The sequence below is a fragment of the Cottoperca gobio genome, chromosome 11 (genome assembly GCF_900634415.1).
Source record: "Cottoperca gobio chromosome 11, fCotGob3.1, whole genome shotgun sequence".
Lineage (NCBI taxonomy): Eukaryota > Metazoa > Chordata > Actinopteri > Perciformes > Bovichtidae > Cottoperca > Cottoperca gobio.
The window spans coordinates 6231730-6257219 of record NC_041365.1 but is presented as its reverse complement, the minus strand read 5'-3'; the positions used below and the strand labels follow the sequence as shown (position 1 = coordinate 6257219).

At 41.7% G+C, this 25490-nt stretch overlaps 2 protein-coding genes across 2 annotated transcripts in view; both read left to right on the top strand.

The window, feature by feature from the left end:
- fbxl2 (F-box and leucine-rich repeat protein 2) lies at positions 1 to 14790 on the top strand. The gene is made up of 14 exons (XM_029443280.1): positions 1 to 558; positions 4739 to 4800; positions 7899 to 7953; positions 9124 to 9198; positions 9457 to 9551; positions 10112 to 10276; positions 10457 to 10583; positions 10686 to 10760; positions 10875 to 11002; positions 11570 to 11630; positions 11737 to 11781; positions 12848 to 12904; positions 13017 to 13229; positions 14198 to 14790. The coding sequence occupies exons 1-14, from the start codon at positions 529 to 531 to the stop codon at positions 14303 to 14305; spliced, it is 1296 nt and encodes a 431-aa protein (XP_029299140.1). The 5' UTR covers positions 1 to 528; the 3' UTR covers positions 14306 to 14790.
- Positions 14791 to 17452: 2662 nt separating this feature from the next.
- Positions 17453 to 25490, top strand: part of clasp2 (cytoplasmic linker associated protein 2) — a 60864-nt gene continuing 52826 nt past the window's right edge. Inside the window, 2 exon segments of the mRNA XM_029443126.1 lie at positions 17453 to 18369; positions 23965 to 24043. Of these exon segments, the coding sequence (XP_029298986.1) occupies positions 18172 to 18369; positions 23965 to 24043 (277 nt within the window). The 5' untranslated portion in view covers positions 17453 to 18171.

Here is a 25490-nt window from a genome sequence, read left to right as displayed (position 1 = left end):
CAGAAATAAATGAGGAAAACGACCGTGTCAGCCGCCATACGAGCGTCTGATGCGGGGAATACGCTGCGAGAGATGAAAGTGGACGGTAATGCAGCGGTTCCCGTGTGTTAATAGCAAACTTGGGGTATTCGGGGCCAGCTGACTCGATGAAGGGAGAGGCGGAAGTGAAGTCACTTGACAGACCGTCCATGTTATTATTGTTATTTTGGTAGCCCTGTGATGAGACGGGCTGGGGAGCCGTTGGTCTCCGAGACAACGACCGTTAACGTAACTGCAGGCCGTCCCGCCGGACCGACACCACTCTCACTACCAGCACCACCTCCTCACTGACCCGGAGACAGGAGCCTCGCTGACGGCTGGGGTGGGGGTGGTGGTGGGGGGGGGGGAGTGTGTGAGGACCCAGCTCCAGCTCCAGCTCGGCTCCTACACTCCCGAGCGACCAAAAATAAAACGGCGACAAAAACAATATTCGTCAAACGGCTCGACTGGTGTCTGTGCGGGTTGTAGCAGGGACGTGCCGCAGCAGACATGAACGGTATCACCAAGGGCCGGTTCGAGGTATGACAGAGGGAGTGGACCACCAGCGGTTAAACTGTGTGTTTCTAGTAGACGTGGGAGTCGTGGGCTTGTGTAAGCAAAGTGTATGTGTGTATGTATGTGGTCGACCGTGCTCCTAATTTTACATGTAGTCAGGAGCTGAGGCGTTTTGCTGGTCAAGGGTAATCCGAAATCCTGTTATTGTCCTGCCGCACCAGTAGACCGCGACAACATGGAGCTCAGGACTGCGGGACAGGAGGGCTGTGGCTGAGGATAGTCAATATATCAGGGCCGAGACTGGCTGCTGGCACTGTCGCCTGAGGTTACAGGCTTTCACGAGGGGGGCTGCAGATGAAGAGTAATGCTGTAAATAAAAGCAGTGTAGCAGCATTCAATTAGTCATCACTTGGGTTTGGCAGATACCAGTGCTGTGACACCTCCTGTGATACATTTGATTGACAGGTGCCACAGGAGGTTTTGCTTTCTGGGAGTCACTGGCACACTACAAATGTTCCTTTTGTGCTCAAGAGTCAGTGATATTATGGTGTATAGCATGAGTGCTGTGGCTGGTGTCCTTACACAACCTTTCCATTTTTTCATGATCATTTTGCAAGGCAGTGGGACACACTCTTCTGTAGGGTTTTTTTTTTTATACGTGTACTGCAGTGGTGGAAAGAGTATTCCGATTTTTGATTAACAAGCAAAAAAAACACTATAGTGTACTACAAGTAAAAGTCCTGCATTCACTATTTTACGTATGTTTTATGTATCAAAATCATACTCATAATGCAGGCAGAATGATCCCTGTCAGTGTTATATTACTGGATGTTATTACTGACACGTTATTGTGTATGTAGCATCTTATATGGGTGCAGGTTGAGGTATAAGGTAGGTTACTTTAGGGACTTTAATCTATAACAATTAATCATGTTTTAATAGATGATTATCTGCTTTTTAATTAATACGTTGCTTTTCAAAATGACCAGATACTACAGCTGTTAAATAATTGTGGTGCAGTAAAAAGCTCAACATTTGTCTCTTAATGTAATGGAGTTAAAGTATAAAGTAGCATGAAATGCAAATACTCATGTAAAGTACATGTACCAGAGTTCTTGAGTAAGCCTACTTAGTTACTTTCTACCACTGCATGCTGTTTTACATATGGCTTTAAAGTGCATCTTAGCTCACGTGCCTTTGATTCATGCTATTACCTGTAGTAAAAATAATGGCCTCGTAACTGGTGTACAAACCTTAAATCAGCTCCCGTCCGACTGGTTATAGGTCGCCTGAGCTGTGAGCATTATTGTCTGAAATATCGTTCACACATTGTTGAGATGCTTTAGGGTTTGACTTGATGATGCTTGACTTTCGCCGTCGAGGTTCAGCTCGCTGTAAGCTTGTCAGTAGTATGAACGTATGTGTCTACATGTGAGTGAATGAGAACAGGAGGCGGAAGTGGCGTCGATGTGTGTTGCCAGTTGATTTCTTAACAGAGCTGTAAGCTTCTTAGACGCAGATGAAAACCAGTGTGTGGTGCGGCTTTGTGTGTTCGAAGAGTAGGGGGGTAACAGACTGGGCTTGGGAGGGTTGAACAGCCTTACACCTGAGATGATGCCCAGTTGTAGTTGTTGTATTGAACGCCAGACAATGAACACATAACATGGCCCGTGTCTAATTCCTTCATAGTTTTTTTTTTGTATATGGTAACTCTTAACCTGAGCCATGCAGGTTCAGAAACCAGATTTCCACCTAGTTGTACACCGTCTAGGAATAGTAGTATGACTGCAGAGAGGAACTCCCTGCTTGGGAATGCTGCTGTGCTGGCACAGGGAACGAAAGCACTAGAATGCTGAGGTGACTTTTAATGAAGCATGCGTACCAGAGAGGAATTTTGCTGTCATAATGCCATAACCATGTCTGAGATCAAACACCAAATACTTTGCGCATGCCATTCCACCTAACGACTTCTCCCTCTGGGTTTGGGTTACACAACTCTTTTGACTTTCTGCCCATTGACATGCAAATACAAGTTCAATGAAAATAGGGCTTCTACTAAAGATGATTTACAATATCAACTAATATGTATTGTTTTTGGATGAATTGATAAATGGCGTCTATGAATAATAGTGAAAAATAATTATTACCAGCAGTCTAAAACCCAATCGGTTTACATTGTGTGTTACATGTGAGAATTTGCTGGGCTTTCTAAAGTTAACTAAATATCTAGCTCTATTATGCTGAGCAACATTTGGTTTCCCTGAAAAATGACTTCAATGACACACACACCTAAACCCACCAGGTTTAGGTGTGTAACTATTTGTCTGTTGAAGAAAAAGTTAGTGATGTGTTACAAAGGTGGTTTGGAATTTAATCTAAATTTAGTCGTAAATCCTAAGCCACCTCTGGCTTTAGAGAAACACTGAGTCTATACACTGTGGGCCTGGTCTCTTACGCACAGTATTGTACAATTAAGGTCAATTTACTCTCAGGTTAATCAATTGACACGGTTCTAAATATAACTGAAACTGAAAGTCACATCATTATGATAAAGGCTTTATCTAAAGCGTTTATTGAGAGATTTTGTAGAACCTGTGTTAAGTAGTTGGCCCTCATGTTTGTGAAAATGTGTTATTCAATACAGGGGTATGTGGGAACCAATGACGGAAAAGGTTTTAACTTTATGCTGGAGCTATATTTGGATATGGTTAATGAATAGAATCTGTTTCAAAGCTCTTTGTCTGCTGTGTTGTTACCTGATCATAGATGTTAAAATTCAAACCAGCTTAGTTATTTTTTTGCTGAACTTTGACTGGACCAATTCCCCCATTTCCTCTCAAATAACCTTTACTTCCTCCCTCCATCTCCAGCGTCTCCTTTCACTCTGATTTTAATAATGACTTGGCACATTGGCTCTTGGTACATATTTTTCCTGTAGTTCCTGACTGTCGCAACATTTCTTTGTTTGGCCCTGTCCTTTACTTCCTCCTGCTCCCTCCCCTTCCTTCCTCTTGCTCCCATCTTCCTTCTTCTTTATTGCTTTCTCTTTCGAGGAGCTTGCATCTGTCGTAGAGCTAGCTGGAGCCAAGACGTTTTCAGACTCAACCTTTGCTTCTCCTGTGCCTTTCCCTCGCTCCCCTTTTGTGTTTTTACATTTCGGTGTTTGTGTTTGCCTGTGAAACAGCAGGGAGTCCCCCCTCATTAGATACGGTTTCTGAGTCTTTGAGGATACAAGTGTATTACTGGCAGGATGAGTGTCTGCAGAGGCATAGCGAATGTGGGTGTTTGACGTAATTTAAATTCATGGCTGAATACAACCCACCTGATCGAGAATGTTCTGCCTCTGTTCTTCACACAGAGCGGTCTGATTTGAATCACCTGCGTGTGTGTGTGTGTCTGTGAGTGTGTGTGTGTGTGTCTGTGTCTGTGGTGTGTCTGTGTGTGTGTGTGTGTGTGTGTGTGTGTGTGTGTGTGTGTCCCACTAAGCAGATGGCCAGACATCCAGTGAGTAGACTAATTGAGATAAGTATGCCAACAAGCTGACCAGGCTAACAGAATTATAAGCTTGTAAGAAGGGGACGTGGAAAGCCAAATGTAGCTCTGGCTTGCTTATTAGCATTGCTTAAGGAGGTAACACTCACTAGTAACTTGAAAAGTTACAGTATTTTTTGTACCACATTTTCTCTTTGTGTTTCTTTGATGAGCTGCAGTGGATGGATAGTAACACAAAGAGTTAATGTTATACTAAAAAGGGTTGAAAGACATGTAACTACTGAAGACTCATAACTAGCTTCAGCTGTACGTTGGAATTCTTTCACACAGAATTAGCATATGGATTTAGTCCCCCCTCACTTACGTTGAAATTGTACAAAGATGTGAAATTAAAGTGACCAATGGTGCTTTTAATGTACATTGTAATATGAGGATTGTTTTAAGATTTACTGAAAAAATTGTAAATTGATTGAACACATTCTGAGTTGGTGAAACTAAATAATATTGTGTGTGTGTGTGTGTGTGTGTGTGTGTGTGTGTGTGTGTGTGGATCTGTTTTCTTTTGTTATTGTTGTTATATGATAATATGCTTTGAATGTTTTGATCTCTGTTGCTATTGAAGCAGCTTGTGTGTTCTGTTCTTTCTATGTCATTGCTATTGACCACCTTCAACACACACTGATTGTTATTATTTATCTTTGTGCCTCTGCAGGTGTTCTCAAACAGCGATGAAGCCCCCATTAACAAGAAGCTCCCCAAAGAGCTCCTTCTTAGGTAAGATTACACACACACACACACACACACACACACACACACACACACACACACACACACACACACACACACACACACACACACACACAAAATACACAAAATACACAAGACAACATACCCAGGGACAAGGGCTTCGGTCAGTGTTACTCATAAGCAGAAGCAGCCTTGAACAGGTGTGTGTGTGTGGGAAGTCAGTGGTCTCACACATACTCAGAGCAATCGTGTGTGTGTGTGTGTGTGTGTGTGTGTGTGTGTGTGTGTGTGTGTGTGTGTGTGTGTTCTTTGAATGATGTATGTTGGTGAATAGTCTGAAATTAGGTTTTAACAACTATATGACCAACTATATGACCAACAGACTATGCAAACTGTACGTCTGTGTACGAGTGCTATAAATAACTTGTCTTAGCTGGTGGGGAATTCCGCAGTGCTGTGCTCTTCTGCTGCTCCAGCTGTGTCTCTACAGAGACTACCAGTACACCCATTAACACCAGCACTACTTTCACTGGTGGACTGAAAAACACAATCTCACATGCACTCACTAGCACATGACCTACTGTCACATGTGTCGTGTTGAGACACTTACACAACATCAGATGTGAAGAAGACTCATTGTTATGGCAGTTAAGCTTATTTTTAAACCATAGAAAGTGGGTTGACTGGAGCTATTTGTTTTTGTAGTTATACTTTTGTTCTGCCCTGTCACCATGGTACACAGGGAGGCACTTTATGTTGTCCCAGGTACATATGTATAATGCAAAGATACATCTGTGTGTAGACATTTGGAGCACAACAATCACATATAGGAAGTTAGTTTGCACCACTTTTATAATTAGACATTAGGTGTGTAGAGTAAATGAGAGGTTCCCAGCCGGGGACTCCTACATGTCTTTTCTTTTTTTTTTACTACAAATGGTTGCAAGATAAATCTAATGATGATTAATTCAAGATTAACGCGACAGGAAAGATGAAAAACAATGTTCTACTACTCAGCAGCTCTAAAACTAAACAGTCTAAGAGGTTTAGAGGAGGAACTCACTCTTTGGTTAAACTGCTTGCAAACATAAACTGCCTCGAGTTCGATATTTTGGCCATCTAGTTCTTTTGCAAGTGACCCGAGAGGGTGGAGCTAAGTACAAACGAAAGCTGAACAAGACATTTTTGGGCGACTTAAACGGTTAAAATGAACTGACAAAAAGAAATTGGAAATGGAACCACTGGAGTCGATCACCTTATCATCATCGTATGCATTGGCAAGTGCATTGCTGGAGGAATATTTGCTAATTATTCTGTTAATTTGTTCAAATAGAGTTCTCATTAGCGTTACTGTTTATGTTTAATGTGAGCGAGCCCAGGTACCTGACCTCCGGCGGTGCAATGTGAACAGCTGTTATCTAGGCCAGTGCAGCACGGGTATAAACTGTGCCGTGATATTATAGAAGATCGTTGTCTGATAGCCTCGCAGAGAGTTCAGAGTGGTTCGGGGTACTCTTACCCAGAAGCACTGACTCAGCACCCCCACCACCACCACCCAAAATCATGTCTGACTGGAGTTACTATGGCAACCAGTCCGAGACTCACGGTGAAGGCTTGAGTCTTTTATCTTGCCATGCTTGAAGGGCCAGATGTAGGCCTTCATAATATCAACAAATGGGACTGTGCTCCATTAAAATCCCATTATGTACCATGTCAGAAAGAAATAGGTAGGATTTGACGGAGCAATCTTGTGTGAAGTAGAGTGAAAAACATGATGTTGTACCTCCTGAATTTTGCTCTATTATAACACCTGTTGTTGAGGAAGCCATTTATACAGCTATAGTCCATCTGAATTCAACAATCTGTCTTTATCTAAAATATCAAGGCTGTTATGCTTTTATTACTTCCGCCAAGGAAGTTATGTTTTTGGTTCGGTTTGTTTGTTTACTGGAAAACTACTGGAAACGTGGTTGAAGGCTGTAGAACGGACCGAGGAAGAACTCATTACATTTTGGAGCGGCTCCGAATCACGAGGCGGATACACAAATTATTTTATACTTTCCTCAACATTGCGAGATAAGGGCATTTGGCCTTGGCGAGTCTAGTTATCAAGTGCAAATGTCAAATAGGGTTAACAGAACTCAAAACATGACTCTCCAAATCAGACTGACTGATCGCTTCCCTGTGAGTATGATTAACTGAATTCTCCGACGGTCGGTAGAAGGCCTCTCTCTCTCGCTCATAATGGAAAGTCAGATTGTGTTTGATTAAAACAGACAGTCAATCAATGATCAGCGTCACAGCCATTAACCAGTTGTTAGAAGGGTGATCGATAAGCGCCTGCTTGATTGGTCAGCTTCTCTGGTCGCCTACAACCACTACAAGGACTGTGTGTTCGATGTGTGAGTGTTCATGAGTGTGTGTGTGTGTGTGTGTGTGTCTTTGCATTGCTTTGTCGATTGTGTGCATGTACTCCCTGATGCAAGACTCCGGTATAGATTATAGGGACATGTCCTAACATGCCCTGGCCCAACGCACATCAAAACACACAGCCTTTGTCTAGGTCTATATGAAGGAAACAATGGCCAGCTCCTGTTTCCTAGGGTTAAAAGGACATTCAGACCCCAGCTGCACTCAAAGCTTTGGCACCATGACAATTCTCTGAATACCTCACATTTTCTATAGATTGGCCCTTTAAGGCACGTCTATGTGCAGTAACCATTTGATCGCTGGGAACTCAGACGAGGCATGCACATTTGGTGTCATGTTTGTGTGTTCTTCTGTGTATGTGTATGTTTGTCTGTCCCATGCTGTCTGTGGCCATGCCTGTCTGAGTGCCAGAGATTACTCATTGACAGATTAATGGATTGAGCTGACCCAGTAGCCGGCTGCATGCAGCCCTTTGTGGATGACCGCCCCACAGCTCAAACACTGCCTGTCTGTGGGGCTCTCCTGCTACCAACCAAACACCACAGGGGATTGTTCTGTTTTCTACAGACACACATATATTAAATCACACAGAAGGAAAGATATTCAAATATAAAGTTTAGTTAGAAACTGAGCTCTTTCTCTGAGAGTGATAGTGACAAACTCATGCTCTTTTTTCTTTTTGTCTCTCTTTTTAGAATATTCTCCTATCTAGATGTGGTTACACTCTGTAGGTGTGCCCAAGTATCCAAGGTAAGCACTTTTCTCTCTACACCTCCAAACCACCCACTGTGGACAAACACACTCATTAAACCCTCTTTAAAGGATTTGATTGAGATTATTCTAAATGATGGTATGGTGGAAATTAAAACCGGTTTACCATTACTGAGTTCTCTAGAAACATACCACATAGTGCCATCTGCTGGTTATGTGTAAGTGCACCACTGTTTAGCCGAAGTGCACTGCAGCTGAAAGCTGTTTATGAATGAGCTTTCTGTGAATAATATCAAGGGCTTGGCACTTAGGCTGTGATGTGAATGCAGAGCTATGGTTGCTGCTTCTCTTACCGACGTATTGCTATTAGGAAAATGTTACTTCTCTGTATCTGTGACAAAGTACCGTTTTTTAATCTTAGGGTAGTTTATCTCTGGTCTGCTCAGTTTCATGCAGGTGTTCTGTTTACCTACATTTCTAATCATTGTTAGAAATGATCAGTAGACTATTTTCTTGATTAATCAATCAGTTGTTGTGTCTGTAAAGTATCAGACAACTGTGAACAATTCCCATTGTAATTTTTACAATGGGAGTTTTGTGAATAGACCAAAACCAAAATATTTTTAGTTTGCAATGATATAAAACAAGATAAAATAAGAAGAAATCCTCACATTAGACAGGCTCAAGATAGATGTAAGAAGTGGAAACAGAAGTATGTGCAGCTGCTGCATGAACAGAGAAATTGATAGTGTTAATAAAATATGCAATATGTGATAACAATGAATATGGCGATAATGATATTCCTTGCAACAATTAAACAGAAATTTAAACATACACAGTTTTGCCTTTCTGCTGCTTTCAGTATACTGCTACTAGAAATTATCTCCAAGATTCTTTTATTGAACTGAACACAAAATGCACCAATAAAAAAGAAAGAATTTTAATTAAAATTTTAAAGTGCAGTATTTTCAACCAATTCAAAAACTGTCTGACTGCAATATCTCAGTCTTTAGCGATGTATATATGTATATTGCACAAATTGACATTGCAATGATGATAAAAAAACCTATATATTTTGCAGCCCTGGAAAGTGGGCATAATTAATGCATACACACAGCCAAACCCTTACAGGTTGACCTGCTATGTTCACATTCCTCTGTCTGACCCACATGTCTGTCTCTGTCCACAATCTGTCTGTCACTCTCTCAGGCGTGGAATGTGCTGGCCCTCGATGGCAGTAACTGGCAAAAGATTGACTTGTTCAACTTCCAGACAGACATTGAGGTGAGGGGTGCATTTATGAGAGAAAATAAGAGAGAGAGAGAGAGAGAGAGTGTGTGTGTTCGTTCTTGTCTATATGTGCTACACGTGTGTGCTTGTTGAGTAGCATTATCCAGCACAAGGCTTAACACTGGGTCGGTAGGCTTTGGTGCCGACTGTGACGTCACAGCTGATCCTCTGTCCTGTGGCCCAAATCATATCTCTCTCTCTCTCTCTCTCTCTCTCTCTCTCTCTCTCTCTCTCTCTCTCTCTCTCTCTCAGGGGCGGGTGGTGGAGAACATTTCGAAGCGTTGTGGAGGCTTCCTGAGGCAGCTGAGCCTCAGGGGCTGCCTGAGCGTGGGAGATGCCTCCATGAAGTGAGATTGTCATTGTCACTCTGGCATACAAACACTGTGATATAATAAATGTCAGCTTCTGCTTTGACTCTGACCAAAAAGTCATTCTCTCATTGGTTTGATAATTAGCTGTTTTTGTTTAAAGTGTGATGTGTGATTATTAAACGCTTAAGCAGCTTGGGCCTCATCAGTCCCAGGGGACTTTGTGCTAGAAACTCTTTTTTCTGATTCCACTTTACTGTGTACACACAAAAAAAAACTAAACAAAAGAAGAACAATGGGGCTGTGTTTTGTTTTGTTTTACATGAAACTGTTGTACCTCTTGATCTGTTGATTTACATGGTTTCACTTGAAGGTATCTATCACCTCTATAAGCAACCAATTTTAATACAAGCTGTTATTTATAGAGTAAGGCTTTTGTGAAAAAAATACAGAGAGAAAGGCACAGTAGCTGTACAACAACCTCCCAAGGGTCTGTAGATGCCTCTGTTAATTGGCTCCTCAGCATCTTCTTATTTATGTAATGAAGCGACTCTTGAGTAATTCCCCTTCTCCCTCTCAACTGTTCGATTGTCTCCCAGGACGTTTGCTCAGAACTGCAGAAACATCGAAGTGTTGAACCTGAACGGCTGCACCAAGATCACAGACAGCACCTGTCTCAGCCTCAGCAAGTTCTGCTACAAACTCAAACAGCTGGATCTCACCTCCTGTGTGTCCATCAGCAACCACTCACTCAAGGCCCTCAGGTAGCACCCCCATACTTGATCTTTCCCTGGTTACCCAGACACGTATCACACAACCCCTGTTATTCCTCTCAAGCCCTCACACACAATATATAATAATATACTATAAAATAAGAAATATCTCCATTTGCTTCACATGCCCTGTGTGTTTTGTCTTTATCTTCATTGTTTTCGGATGCTCAGCGATGGCTGCAGAATGCTGGAGATGTTGAACCTGTCATGGTGTGACCAGATCACACGTGACGGCATTGAGGCTCTGGCTAGAGGCTGCAATGGTTTACGAGTACTGTTCCTCAGAGGCTGCACACAGGTACGGTGTCTTCCATCAACCCACAAAACCACAGAAACGTACGTAAGTGATTGATCCAGGTGTTTGCTTAACAATAATGTGCTTTTATTTGAACTAACCCAGCTGGAAGACGGAGCATTGAAACACCTTCAGAAATACTGCCCAGAACTCACCACCATCAATATGCAGTCTTGCACGGTAAGACAAACCTTTGGTTGTGGGATGGGGGGCAGAGAGATAATAAGGCATGAGGGATGTGTCTGTATGCCGCCGTGTTTTTGTAATTTGTTTTCTGCGTCTGTTGCCTCGCAGATAACAGATGAAGGACTGGTCAGTCTGTGCCGAGGATGCCACAAGCTACAGATCCTTTGTGTGTCTGGCTGCGGTAACATCACTGATGCCTCGCTCACTGCAATGGGACTCAATTGTCCCCGACTCAAGTGAGAAAAAACACACAAAAACTGTCCCACCATTCTTCACCAGGACACCAACAGCTTGCTTCAGCATTCGCAAAATATCCCTCTCAGTCAGTGTGACTATTGTCATTTCCAAAAATTGTCTAGAATCAACATAGCCGCCTGAAAATGCCAGAATCCTTAGAGACGGCTTCATCGAATCTGTCATTTTAGGGTAAAGAAAAAGAAAAAGGCCCCACACACAGTCTAAAGCTTGGAAATAAGATCATTTATTGAACAGACAGGGATATCAGGTCCGATTCAAACCCATACCCGTCTGCTGGTGAATGATTTTGATTAACACAACATACTGAACCATACCCTCTCTCTGTGTGTGTGTGTGTGTGTGTGTGTGTGTGTGTGTGTGTGTGTGTGTGTGTGTGTGTGAACCATACCCTCTCTGTGTGTGTGTGTGTGTGTGTGTGTGTGTGTGTGTGTGTGTCTCTGTGTGTGTCTCTGTGTGTGTCTCTGTGTGTGTCTCTGTGTGTGTCTCTGTCTCTGTGTGTGTCTCTGTGTGTGTCTCTGTGTGTGTGTGTCTGTGTGTGTTCTCAGGATCCTTGAAGCGGCACGATGCTCCCATGTTACAGACGCTGGGTTCACTGTGCTGGCCAGGGTGAGTCTCCTTTAGCTTTGTTCTGCTTTCTCTTCTGTGAACCTTTTTCTTTGGTCATCCACTTCACCTCAAAGTTTTATTAAAGGATTTCTATTTTTCTTCACAGAATTGTCATGAACTTGAAAAAATGGACTTAGAAGAATGTATTTTGGTAAGACAATTTGTGGTTTGAGTTTTTATTCCCAACATCATGCTCGTGGTATTTGTCTTTGTTGAATCTGAAAAAGGTTCTTTGCTTTGATCGATGTGTCTGGGTAGGGATTAGATTTTAGGAAAAAGACTGATGTGATTTTGTGCATGTAGTTGCAGGGTGTGTTTTCAGCCGAGAGGGAGAGTTAGCAGTGCAATGACTTCAGCACCTGTGACCTGGCAATTCATATTTGTCCTCTATCGGGGACATGACACTGTGGCCTATGTCTCAAACACAATGCATGCATTCTATTTGAGTCCTAATGTATATGTTAAAAAAGCACATCCTGGGCTTTCTAGTGATGTGTTCTGTTATTCACATTGGGGTGTGACCAACAGAACACATCTTCTGTCTTTTCAAAAGGGAACACATTTTATGTCAGTAAGGTAGATAAGTGATCACATTTATAACAATATGCTGTTTCTGTGTTCTTCATAAGGATGTTGTCTTTTAGTTATGTCTTAACTATATTATATCAAGAAGTGCATGTTAATTCTAAGCTTCAAATTACACATTTTAACTTGTTTCTTCTCATTTTCGACCATTTTCCATGCGAAACAGAGCGCTGAGTGAGGAAGAGTCAGAAATAGATTATTTATCTTGTACACACACACGCCCACATGCACACAAACTATGTGTAACTAGTTAAACGCATGCATAATACCTTTCATATTACAATTCTTAAAAGACAAATCAATTATATAATGTAAATGTGCTGTAATGTAGTTTTTGTGGAAAAGATTGATCCGATGTCCGCTACAAGGGACATGCTATAATAATAAAGAAAATAGAGAAACAAATCTTTGTAAGATGTTTATTACATCCCAATTATTTAAATAATGTTTAAAAAATCAGAAAGTGGAGAGGGAGACAAAAAAGAGTGACACAGGAAAAATAAGTTTTAGCAGGATACAAAACCAGACACAAAAATGCAACATATGCTTCCACTAACTGTGAATTAAAACTCTCAACTGTCTCTAGACATGTGACAACAATTCTTTAATCAAGCATATCCTCCTCTCCTCAGGTGACAGATAACACCCTGGTTCAGCTGTCTATCCACTGCCCTCGCCTGCAAGCCCTGGTAAACATTTACATCTACAGTGCCAGGTTCTGCCTTAGTCTCTGTGCACGCTTTTGGAGCTTTAATCCATCTATCTGTGTGTCTTCAACCCTGTTTGCTTTGTCCCGACCAGTCCCTGTCCCACTGCGAGCTGATCACAGACGATGGCATTCGAGCTCTTAGCAGCAGTACCTGTGGCCAAGAGCGCCTCACCGTGGTGGAGCTGGACAACTGCCCCCTCATCACTGATGTGACCCTGGAGCACCTGAAGAGCTGCCATCGTCTGGAGCGCATTGAGCTCTACGACTGTCAGCAAGTCACCAGGGCTGGCATCAAACGCATCCGGGTCAGTGGAAATCATGGGCAAAAAAATAAAAAATAGGCTGTTTTTGATCACATAGGAATCTGCTATCGTTTGGGGATTGGATCAGTGACTTATTTAGATCACTTCTCTGCTCAGTTATTATCTACCTTATAAAAAGCAGACCATTTTCTAATTCAAAGTGCAGCAGGATCAGACTGTGAGCTATGCAAAGAAGCTGAAAATGAGCAAAAATTACACAGAAATTAGGATCATTCTGATCCAATAAAAGTTAATTTAACACCAAAAGAGCTTAAATATGCTATTAATTCTGTCCGTAGTAGGAGCAGTTTATGTTTATGAATGATTCCAATCGTTATGAGTCATTGCATGATGAAAGAGGTTCCAGCTATGTTTAATGTTGTATGAACTCTTTTAAATGTAACAAAATCATTTACAAATAAAATGCAATTGCAGCTATAAAATGCAGTACAATATAATTCAGTCAGGCTTACTGTCAATCATTGTGCCAGGTTAAATTAGTTATATAAGTTATGTTATTAAGGCAGTTAATTAAAAAATATAGAATTTCAAAGATGCGTTATTTCTTTTAATGTTTATTCCTTTTAACTAATAAATATTATTAATGTTTGTTTGTGAAATGGCCCCTGGCCTCCTGTAATTATGCAAAAGTGGACCCCGAGCAAAAGCAAGTTGAGTATCCCTGCTGCAGCATTAAAGAAATAGTTCAACATTTTGGGAAATACACTTATTAACTTTCTTGCAGAGAGTTACATGTAGATGAGAAAATCAATACCACTCTCACAGTGGTATTGATCTTCTCATCTGACTCTTGACAAGTACGCAAATAAGTGTATTTCCCAAAACGTTAGAACTATTCCTTTAAAGCAGAAATAAAACGGTTGACTGGACACAGAAGAAAATCCAGATTATATGCTTTTTCTTTTTCTGTCTTTTATACCCTTGTATTAACACACCTCTTCCCTACACAGGCCCACCTTCCAGAGATCAAGGTCCACGCCTACTTTGCCCCAGTGACACCCCCTCCCTCTGTACATGGAGGTGGCCAGCGTCTGTGCCGCTGTTGCATCATCCTCTGACAGTGGAGGGCCAGGGGGGGCCACCTCTGTCTGCAGGTCCTGCTGCTCTGATATGGGCTAAAATGGGATGGGGGAAGGGGGATGACTGGGGTAGGTGTAGGGGAGAGGAGGGGCTGGACCCACTCACTGCTCCTGATCACTGATCAATACACAGACTGGTCGCCCCTGATCAGTTGAACCCGCCCCTCCTCTCTCTTCTTGCTCACCAATAAGGATTGCAGCAGCCTCGGGTTTGGGCGTGGAGGGGTGGGTGGAAAGAACGTGGATGGATGGACTCTCTCTTTTTCTCTCTCTTTCTATCTCACTCTCTCTTTCTCACTGTAAAGACAAAAACAGGTTCTCCACTCCATCCTGCTCCTCACACCCCTGCATAGAGGACTGCATATGGACAGCTGGAGATGGTGGGGGGAGGGGGTCTGAACAGTGGAACTACAATGCATCATGTTCAAAAAAAAAAAAAAAAAAAAAGACGATAATGTCATCTCGGACAACAGTTTGCTCTCTGTGGAGTATCATCTCAACCAATCACTTGACACCTCTATGTGACCATCCTGTGATTCATTCTGCTTTAACCAATAAACATGCAGCATGGAGGGGAAGCAGAGCTGGGTTGTGGGAAATGCAGATCTTCTGGATATAAGCAGTGAATCTTCGGCACAGCCAGCTCAACTCTCAAGTGTGGAAGAGTCGGGGAAAAAAAAACAGGAAGTACAGAATAGAACATGTGACATATTTGTGCATCTGAGAAACTTTTGTTGAGATTTAGATTCTGTTTGTACAGAGAATGTTTTTGCAATGGAAAAAAAAACCGAATTACACACTTATGGCAATTCACTCAAAATTGGGGGGGGGGGGGGGGGGGGGGGGGGAATTATTTATTTTATTTCAGTGCTTATTGTAATTGTCCATGCCTGTCTATCCAGAGAGGAAGATGTGTGTGTCTTTCTTTTTGAAATAAGAAAAGAAACAACTGTTGCTGTTTAACAAAAAAAAAGGACCTATGATTCAGACCCTCAGCGTCTAAAAGCTTTATGTTGACTCTGTATGCCTCTGTGATGAGTGGCCTCTCCTGTGTACCGCGTGGTTATGTTGGCTCGTAGGCCCTAATCCAATCCTGTCAGTAGCCCTGTGCACTTGCTCACACTTGACCACTTAAGCATTTGTTTACATCATGGATTAGGTTAGCACCACAGACAAACTTGTTTACATCAATAGGTTTCCAGTCTCCCTACTATTCAGAGTGAGTTTAGAAGCACTGATACACCTGTGGTATGCCCACTGTTGTTAACTGGACTGTGAAGTCCATTATTCAGATGTATTGCTGTGTGTATTTGGATATCAATCAGGGCTAACGTTGGTGCAAATCTTCTTCAAAATAAAATGAAAATTTGCTTTAAGGTGAGATAATAGTTTTGAGAATGTGAGCAAAGGCACCTCAACTTTTTGACAATCACATTCATTTGTGTATTTGAAAGTTAATTTAGTGTTAGTTACTGATGATGTAGGATATAATGAATTGTCGCTTAATAAAGCAGCACATGAGAAATGATTTAGAAACAGCATTTGGCATAGGTCTGGTGAGCCAATCTAATGTATTAAATTGATCAGCAACAAATTCCCACTTTGTGACAACAGGTATGTGATATGCAGTGACTGGAAAGCCCCAGAAACAACAGTTTAAGTCACTCTAAACAGACACTCCTTCAGGACCTCTACATTATCTGTCTTGCCATGCAGAATAACACATGTATGGGGAATGAATGAACTATCACGACTCAAAGCACTGAAAATACAACAAAACTGAAGCAACTCGCAATTTTGAGACTGGAAAGTGTGTGTAGTGCCAAGTGCTCAAAGACTGGGGAGATTGGCAGGACAATGGATAGGACGGAAACAAGGAGAGCAGACAGAAAGATGAATAAAGACTTGGATGAATACATGGCTGACTTGACTGGCTGTGATACTAATGCCCTCTCTTTGACAGCTGTTTTAACAGTTTTATGTTTAAGAAAATAAAGAAAGAAATGAAAAAAATAAACAAATGAATAAATAAAAGTGACTAAGTAAATGTGCTTTGTCTCTCCAGTGTGAGATTTTGTCTCCTAGAATCCAGTGGTGGAAGAAGTACTCAGATCTTTTACTGAAGTAAAAGTAGCTTTCAAAAGTGTAGAAATACTCTTTTACAAGTAAAAGTACAAAAGTAAGAGTACACATTATAAAGAATAACCCACTTAAGCAATATGTTTGTTATATTATTGGATTATGGTTATTGATGCATGTGTGGGGTTATATATATATATATATATATATATATATATATATATATATATATATATATATATATATATATATATATATATATGTGTATGTATGTGTATATATATATATATATATATATATATATATATATATATATATATATATATATATATATATATATATATATATATATATATGTATGTATGTATATATATATATATATGTATATATATATATGTATATGTATATATATATATATGTATATATATATATATATATATGCATGTATATGTATATATATATATATATATATATATATATATATTTATTATATTACTGTTGTATATAAATAAGACTATTGATGCCGAGAGAACTTTATAAACTGTGTGTGCGTGTGTGTCTGTCTGTGTGTATATATATATATATATATATATATATATATATATATATATATATATATATATATATATATATATATATATATATATATATATATATATATTGAAACACTCAAAAGCGATTTATGTAGAGTACTTAAGTAAATGCACTTAGTTACTTTCCACCACTACCCAAACCTAACAGTGCTGCAATGTAAGAGCACTTTATAGTCGACTGCGGCAAACTGTATACAGGCCACACCACAGCTGAGCCGCCAGATGTCACCCAAGAGCCGTGTAGACTGCAGACACACCCACACACACAGTGCCGTTCGTCTGATTCATGACTATTGCAGAAAAAAGGAACTATCTAGTCATAAGTAATGACAAACATATAATTTCACCTAGTTCGTGTATCTTTCTCCCTATCTAAGCACAAGTGCAGTCCACATTACACTTGATAATTCGTCATTTTACATCAGGCATTATGCTGGCTAGCTGTGCGGCGCCCGAAGACCCATCGGCCTGATCGTTGATCGGTTACTCCTCCTGCAGTCACCGGTAGCGCGCAACCTTTCAGCGCCTACTAACGGGTTTAGCGGTTGCAGCGATTATTCCTGGATTAAAGAGAAACCAGTTACCACGGGCCTGGAGCTGAGCCCTTATTTGATTTGGTTTGGTGCAACTTTACCGCTGAAGGAGCGGACAGCCGACTTTCCCGCCCGTGGTCATGGACTGAAGAAGCGGGGCCAGGCGTTAAGGCCTGCGGATAACTGACGTTAGCTAGCTGAGCTAGTTGATGGGAAGCAGTCTATCCTTGTTTGGGTCGCTGTGCTACCTAGCTAGGTGCTATCTTTGTTAGCATAACAATTAGCAAGGCTTGTTTTGATGCTGGTATATTGAAGAAACCTGCCGTGATCAACTACAATTACACGTTTCCGGAACTTTCTCGAAGTTTTAAGTTAACCTTCTGAGCTAACGTTGTATAGTAAGGAAGATAGCGGGCTACGTCTTTGTCGTACAAAGTAGAGCTTTTGATTTAGGCAGAGATGATTTTTTTACAAGGGATTGTATGTTGATGCTCAAACATCATTTAGACGACACAGTCTCTCTGCCCCTCCACGGGACTTCAGTTTAAATCGTTTTCGGTCCTTTACACCCCGTCCCACCACCCACTGTCTCCTGTCTTCGGCCGGCTTCAGTGGCTGGCCACACGGCACTGAGTGCCCAATGGAGGAACATGACAACATGGACTATTTTTACCAGCAGGTATTGCAGAAAGATGTCACCCGCAGGTTGCAGGTCGGTCAGGACCTCATTGACTACCTTAATGACCCGCAACGCTCCCAGGACGTGGAGCAGGACAAACCCCGGCTCGATAAGACCATGGACGAGCTAACGGGATGGGTGAACTCCAGCAATTTCAAGGTGAGAGATCTTGGCCAGTCATCGTTTGTGTCACTGCAGCAGCCCCCCCCCCCCCCCCCCCGGCCTGTTTATTAATAAGTGTCCACCAATTTACCTAGTGAGCTAGAAGAGAGTGGTGTAAGGGGAATGTTATGTTATTTGCCAAGAGGTTGGTTTAGTTAGTACTCTAGCAGAGATGAGGAATTTCAAACGAGCTGTCATCACCTTAGTGGTATGAAGAGGGATATCTAATCTGATTTTTAATACAGCACTAACCAAACTGGTATCCCCTGTTTCTTATCCAAGTCAGAGGATTTACACATACATTTGCGTTTTCATACAGTTAATCTCAGTACCAAACCTATAAATAAAAAAGCTGAAGCCTATGTGTTTCTTTTTGACACTCCAGTAGTCTATTCCTGGATCACAAGAGGCAGACATATTTAAATGTCCTCCAGTGTCAGAGTAGGACATTTGCAGGTCATTCCTGTGGTTTGTTGGAGTTCATATTGTTGTATTGGCTGAGACTGCGTGTCTGTTGAGGGAGACACATGCAGACTGTAGCACTGGATGGGGGAGGGGTTAGCAGACTCATTGTTGTACCCTATGCTTTCTCTCCATCCCTTGCTCTCTCCTTTTCTCTGCCTCTCTCTCTCTCACACAGACACACACTTTCACAATTTCTCTTTTTGCCCTTTCACTATTTTCTTCTTTGTTCTCTCTCCTTCTTCATGCACTCTGTGTGTATGTGTGTCTATCTGTGTACGTGTGTGGCTGCTGCCTTGTCTGCACTCTTTGCCATATCTCTGAAACGCAGGAATGTGACATTTATGCTCACCGATTCAAACAGCAAGTCAAAACAGTCTGAAATCCCTTTTCAAGGCATGCTGAAATTTGACTCCCAAATCTCCCTTTTTAACTGATAAAATTTGCAGGACTCGGAAAAACTAAGAGTGTGAAAATTGTGTTCAGCATGACGAAAGCATCCCCCTTTGGTCTCTCTTTCTAGAGGTAGAAAATGTTAATTTTGTTGACATAATCTTTTCAAGTATAACTTAATTTAAAAATAATTTCCCTTTTGCTACAGAGAGATTGATAAAGATCAATACTGCTAATTAGATTGCTTACTTATTCCGCGCAACAATCCAATTTTAAGTATTGATTTCTGTCATTGACAAATGAAGATGTAAATGATTAGTTGCAGGTATTGGACAAAACAACTGTTACGGTTCTATCAATTTTCCTCCCCTTTTTGTTCAGATTTGTTCCCTTATGTGGATGACACGTACAGTAACTTGAGCTCAGTGTCTGGTAGTGATGAGCAAGTGAGTTGTGGCCCTCAGAGGCCCGAACACAGCAGGCTTTTAGTGATGCCGATTGGCTCCCTGTCAGGCAAAGAGACAGGCGAGTTAGCTGTTAGCAAGATGCTGAGTCAGCACAGAGAGAGGGATTAATGGAGAGATGATGCAGAGTTTACAGGCGGTGGAGAATAAAAGAGTCAGAGGGGGAAGCCAGAACTGAAGAGATGCATGTGGTACGGTTAGGTCAGTGGAAAACACAAGTCGGGACTCATAAATACATTAAATGTTCGGAGAAGGCGACTGTCGCACCCAAGTTCCTCTTTTAGGAATGGATCAAATACTGCATTCCCTCTGTCCCTCGGCCATCTTTCACTTGTGTGTCCTTGTCTGGGTCTTTTTTTTTGACAATGACTCAGTTTCACTTTCTTTCTTTCCGCGTTCTATAGGTAGAACTGTAGATTCAAGTCGTATGCTTTGCTCTCACAACATCACAAAGGGCTCAGCGCTTATACGAGGGACATAAATAGAGGGCGTTAATATTGTATAATGCATTTATGGGCAGCAGAGCCAGATGAATGAACACCGACTTTACTGATCAAGGGACACTGCTATCAGAACACTCTGATCTTTGTGATTTTGTTTAAATTAGGATTGATTGTCAAATTGATTGTCTTCATAGTATAAACCTTCCAGTATAGAAAATTGATTGCAGACGTGTGTGTGTGTGTGTGTGTTATCATCAGTAGATTAGTAGTTAGGATAAGAACTCCGGCTGCTTGTTGCAGATTGGTCAAATCTCAGAGCTCAAAAACATAAATGAAGGAATACTTTGTATTTCCCTTTCTGTTGCCATTATCGGAAATGTTGGGCACCACCCTCGGTGGAGCTGTGTGCCCGGGAAAATCCTCTTAGAATTTAAATGTAACTGGGTTAATATGGCAATAAAATAGGCTAATGTAATCTGGCACTGCACAAAGTAAAGTCATGTTTTGCGATTGATTTCTCCCACATAATTCTGTTTAACAGCAATTTTCCATTTGCACAGTAACACAGCTTGAGCAGGGATTTGAATTTACATAGGCCTCCATTCACTCTCCAATAAGCCATTAGGCAGCCCTCCAAACATCTTGGAACAATGGATCTATAAGAGCTGCAGCTAATGGTGTTTTGTTTTAATGAATTTATCTGTTGATTGTTTTGTTATCATGATTCAATCAATTAAATGTCAAAAAGTAGTGAAAAATGGAAAAACTTATTTTGTCTAGCCAACAGTCCAAAAACATTAAATTTACAATTATATAAAAGAGAAATGCAACTATTCCTCCCATTTGAGAAGCTGGAAACTGCAAGTGTTTGGTGTTTTTGCCTCATAAATGACTTAGTTCCCAGTAATTTCTTGGTGATTGATGGATTAATGGTCTGATTACCTCCACCAATGAGGTTATGTTTTCATAACCTCATTGTCTGTTTGTCATCCAGATTATGGAAATACTACTGGTGAACATTTCGGAGCGGATCTGAATAGCAGAGCGGATAAACAAATTATTTTTCACTTTTGTTAAAACATTGCAAGATTAGTGCTTGGGGGAGGTCTGTGCTCTTTTATTGCCCTTCTAGTTGTTTCAGCATTAGTCTCCATCTTTGCACATTTTGTCCACTCCCAAATGTTGCAGCGTGATCCTTGGACCCTTAAATCACTTAAAGCCTCTCTAGAATCCAGAATAAAGCCTGTACATGGTATGGGAATTAGCAGCAGAAGCCACCACACACACCAACCTGAGTCTCCACAAAGAACCATTCATACAGGACTAAATATTTACAGTTTATTTCTCCAGTCACAATGGTGCTTTGAAGCTTGCAGTCTAAAGATGCAGTGGTGTCCTTTTCTATGTCTACGTGCCTGATGCTTTTAAATATTTGGGGTGATTCCTGTGTGCCCATTTGTCCGTGTTTCGCTCTTCTTTCCTCCTCACCCCTAGTCAGGAGAAAACCTCCCCTCCTCCATTTTTGTCCTGTCCAAGGTAGATAATAGGCCCAGCCTCTCCCGTCCCTCGTCCTCTATCTCCTCCTCTGTCTCTCTCCATATGAAGATGCCATATGGTTGTGGGCGCCGAGCTTGTTGGGGTGCTAGGTGGAGGAGGGGGGAGGGGAGGCCGCAGGGCTGCTTCCTGCCTGTACTGTTTCTTCTTTCTCCTGCTGTTTTCCCTCCCTCCCTCCTTCCTAAATTAGGTCAGTATGAGGGATTCATCATAGTGACCTAGAGCTCATGTTTTTTCTCCAGGTGATTTTTGTTTTCTCTGGTATTTCTTGACCTTCCCCCCCCCCCCCCCCCATCCTCCCTCTTGTTGTTTGCGTGGTTACCTGGCTCTGCTCTTTTGTCTTCCTTTGACTAAAATAGGGAAAGAGCTGCAGTCTGACTCCTGACTCAGGGCAGAGGAGTCTGGAGAATAATGTTTTTTAATGGATTTTCTTTTTGGACTGCTCCGTTTTACTGCAGCACTGCCAAAACAAGCATTCCAGGAGCACAGCGCAGTGTGGGATGTGATACTAATCAGAAACACAGTGGAAAACTCAACTTTACCACAAGACAAAAATCCAGTCCGAGTCATATCGCAAGCCTTTTTCTTTCATGACAAGAGAGAGGAGTTGGGGGTACACATGGGTCACTTTAACAAACTTCATGACATTGTCTATATTGTCTATAATCTACAGTTGCTTAAATCTTCACGTTGATATCAAAAAAGCAATAGATGTTTTTTTAACCAAAAACAAAAAAAAGTGCAGAATAATGTGTGATTCCGTCAGCTGCTGTTATGCAGATGGTATAAACAGGACACAACGAGGTTACGTAATCAAGAGTGCCACAGCTGTTAACACACACTAACCTTTGATACATTTAAATAGGACATTTATGTTAGTTTCAGAGTTTTTCTCTGGTTGTTAATTAGAGCAGAGGCTTTCTGAGACTGTGGGCCTCCCCCTCAGACAATCCTTGGAAAAAGGCGCCCCCTCGTCCCCCCCCTTAGTTTACTTGCTTAGTTTCACTCAATTCCTGAATGCCTATGGGATAATTATTATGTCAATGATCCCATATAGACACTGAACAATTGAGCCAAGATGGAATTTATTAGTTCTGACTCTGGGAAAGTGGGAAGAAGTGTAAAATTCCCCAAAACTGTTTCTCTTAAACTGATTCAATATTGTTTCACTATCTTTCACTGAGCCTTCCTTGAGACTGCTTTGGAGGCCTGCCTCCCACATTGAAAACCTTGAAGTAAACACATTTTCAACCTCAGCCAAGCTCCATACTTCAGAATGTCTGTGTGGCAAAAATAATCTCAGCTGAAAAGTCTTACTTACTCGGTTTTCTTGCGCTTTCCACTGCATGTCAGGGTCTTGACAAGCAGTGAATGGAGCTGGCTCAGGTGTGTTCACTTATTATTCACGTGATAAAAAGTGGTTGCATATTGTGGCGGTTAAAGTACGGTCTCTGGAGGTTCGGCGTTTGCACTTCCATTCATTCCAACTTAACAGGGTGATGGAAAGTCACAGCAGCTCAGTGTAAATGTTTTACAGTGTATAATATTTACACAAATATTACACTGTGTACAGGGTCAGCATGAATCGGTTCCTGTTTGTACTAAAACTATAATTTGCTGTTGCCAGTCTCTGTTGGGTACACACTACAAGTCTCATCCATATATCTGAGGTTTCAGGACTCAAACCGGCCCCAACAAGCTGTTGGCAGACTGTCTGGCCTACATCTCGAAAAGGGAGACAAGCAGACACTTTGATTCCTTGAACATAACAAAATTACCCTTCAGTCTCAGCTGTTTGCTGAGTCAGCAAACCTCAGCAGAAATGTTTGATTCAGCATTTTTTTTTCCAATCCATTGAAGATGCCAAGAGATACAGAAGTATCTGCTGTCCTCCAGACTAGAGAGCGACTTCTTTCATCCTGGCTGCGAGACTCCTGAACTGAACTGAAAAGAAAAAATAGTTGTTCTGCCTTTTTTTCTTACGTAGCAAAATGGGAATTTAACTGCATCTCGTTGTGTTGGACATTAACAAAAAATGATCCTTGAACCTTTACACTTAAAATGTTAAAACCTCTGCAATGAGAGCTGGATTTAATTGTCAAACCCATGGGTCTTCCGATCCCTACTGCCACTTTGGTTGATGTTTAAGCGCACTTAATTTATCGGTTAACATGAAAAGCATGGGAAACTGCTGTGGAATATCATATACCTGAAAGCATTCATATTGTGTATGACCCACAATAACCTTTGCCCCTGTCTCACTCTGTGTTTTGTAGGTGGCACTGTTGGGGATCGACGTCTGTGGTGCGTTTGTGGAACGATTGGGAGAGCGATTCAAAGGATACCTGTGCACAGGTAAGATGTCTATCCTATTCCCACGCTGAATTGTGTATTGCCTATTCCTTTAAATAACATCTTAAATAAAATGAGAGCACAGATGCGACGGACACCGCACAGCTGTTCATTTGTTTTGCGAGGAGTTGACGATAACTTTTTCGTTACGGAAGAGCTGCTTGGTCTTAGGAGTCTAAAGGGCACAACATAATTCGAGCTCGAGGACTTTACCACAGAGAATTTCAAGCTTTCCTGTCTGATGTCGATGCTGAATACGGGGACGCACTCCACCGTTCTGATGTGCGCTGGCTGAGTCGCGGCTCCGTGCTGCAGCGGTTTTATTCCCTGAGATCAGAAATCGATCTGTTTTTGAAAGAGAAGGAGCGACCTCTTCATGAGCTGAGAGACCCTCCATGTTTGGCAGACCTGTTTAGTTGATCTTGCTGGTCATCTCAACACTGAACAAGAGCCTACTGCGCACCTGAAAGCATTCTGTGTGAAGCTCGCAACTTCAATGTTGCGCACTTCCCCACTCAAACATGTGAGCAAACATTTTCTGTTAACTCTGAACAAAAGCAGGTTGAGAACCAAAATGAGCGACAGCATCTCTGTGATCTCTCAAACACCAAACTTACTCCTGACCTGCAGCATCCTTCAGTCCACAGCATCACTGCTCCCACTGAGTGCAACGCTGTTCCCATTATAGGAGAGTTAACACATATATTACACAGTATTTATGTTAATAAGCTCATTTTTTCAATAACTTATTTATTTAACAAGCTTGAGATGTATCCATCCCCTTTTCCTCTCACCCCCCCTTGATTTTTTTTAGGCAATATACCTCAAAAGTATGAGTGGCCCAGCCCTTCATATATTGTTCTGTATCTGGCCCTCAGTGAAAAGAGTTTGGACACCCCTGTTATAGACGCTTCAGCATTTTGACCTTCCATTTTGTCTCTCACTTCCACTTTGTGGTTCCTCTGAGACAGACCAGCAGCAGCACTACTCTAAAGCCTGGCACCACCTCCTCTCTACTATACAGTACATCCTCTACTCTCTATATTTAGCCTCTGAATTGTCTGCCATGCTGTAGCTCAGTCTATCACACACCGAAACCACACCTCACATTCAAATGACCTCATACACTGAATCTAGTCTCAGATTTCATTCTCTCTCTGTGAGTGAGTGAATGAGTGAGTGTTATGTCTGTGCCAGCCCTTGTGTGTGCCCGCTGAAGGTGTCACCAGCTGTCTTTGTCAGCCAGACTGGCTCTTGCACCAACTAACACACTCAATCCTGCAGTGCATCTGGGATGGCTGGACCTGTCACACAGTGCAAAGTCTGCCGCCACACACACACACACACGCACTGTATCTAGCTCACTGTCTACGACGAGGCCTTAGCTCGGCTCTGTGTGTGTGTGTGTGTGTGTGTGTGAGTGTGTGTAATGGAAGTGTGTGTTTCAGAT

What these genes read in the sequence shown, in the direction of transcription:
- fbxl2 (XM_029443280.1), top strand. Translation starts at nt 529, where the DNA reads ATGAACGGTATCACCAAGGGCCGGTTCGAG. An exon ending in CACTCACTCAAGGCCCTCAG is followed by an intron (nt 10,277 to 10,456) that starts GTAGCACCCCCA and finishes TCGGATGCTCAG; the next exon opens with CGATGGCTGCAGAATGCTGG. An exon ending in TCCTCAGAGGCTGCACACAG is followed by an intron (nt 10,584 to 10,685) that starts GTACGGTGTCTT and finishes GAACTAACCCAG; the next exon opens with CTGGAAGACGGAGCATTGAA.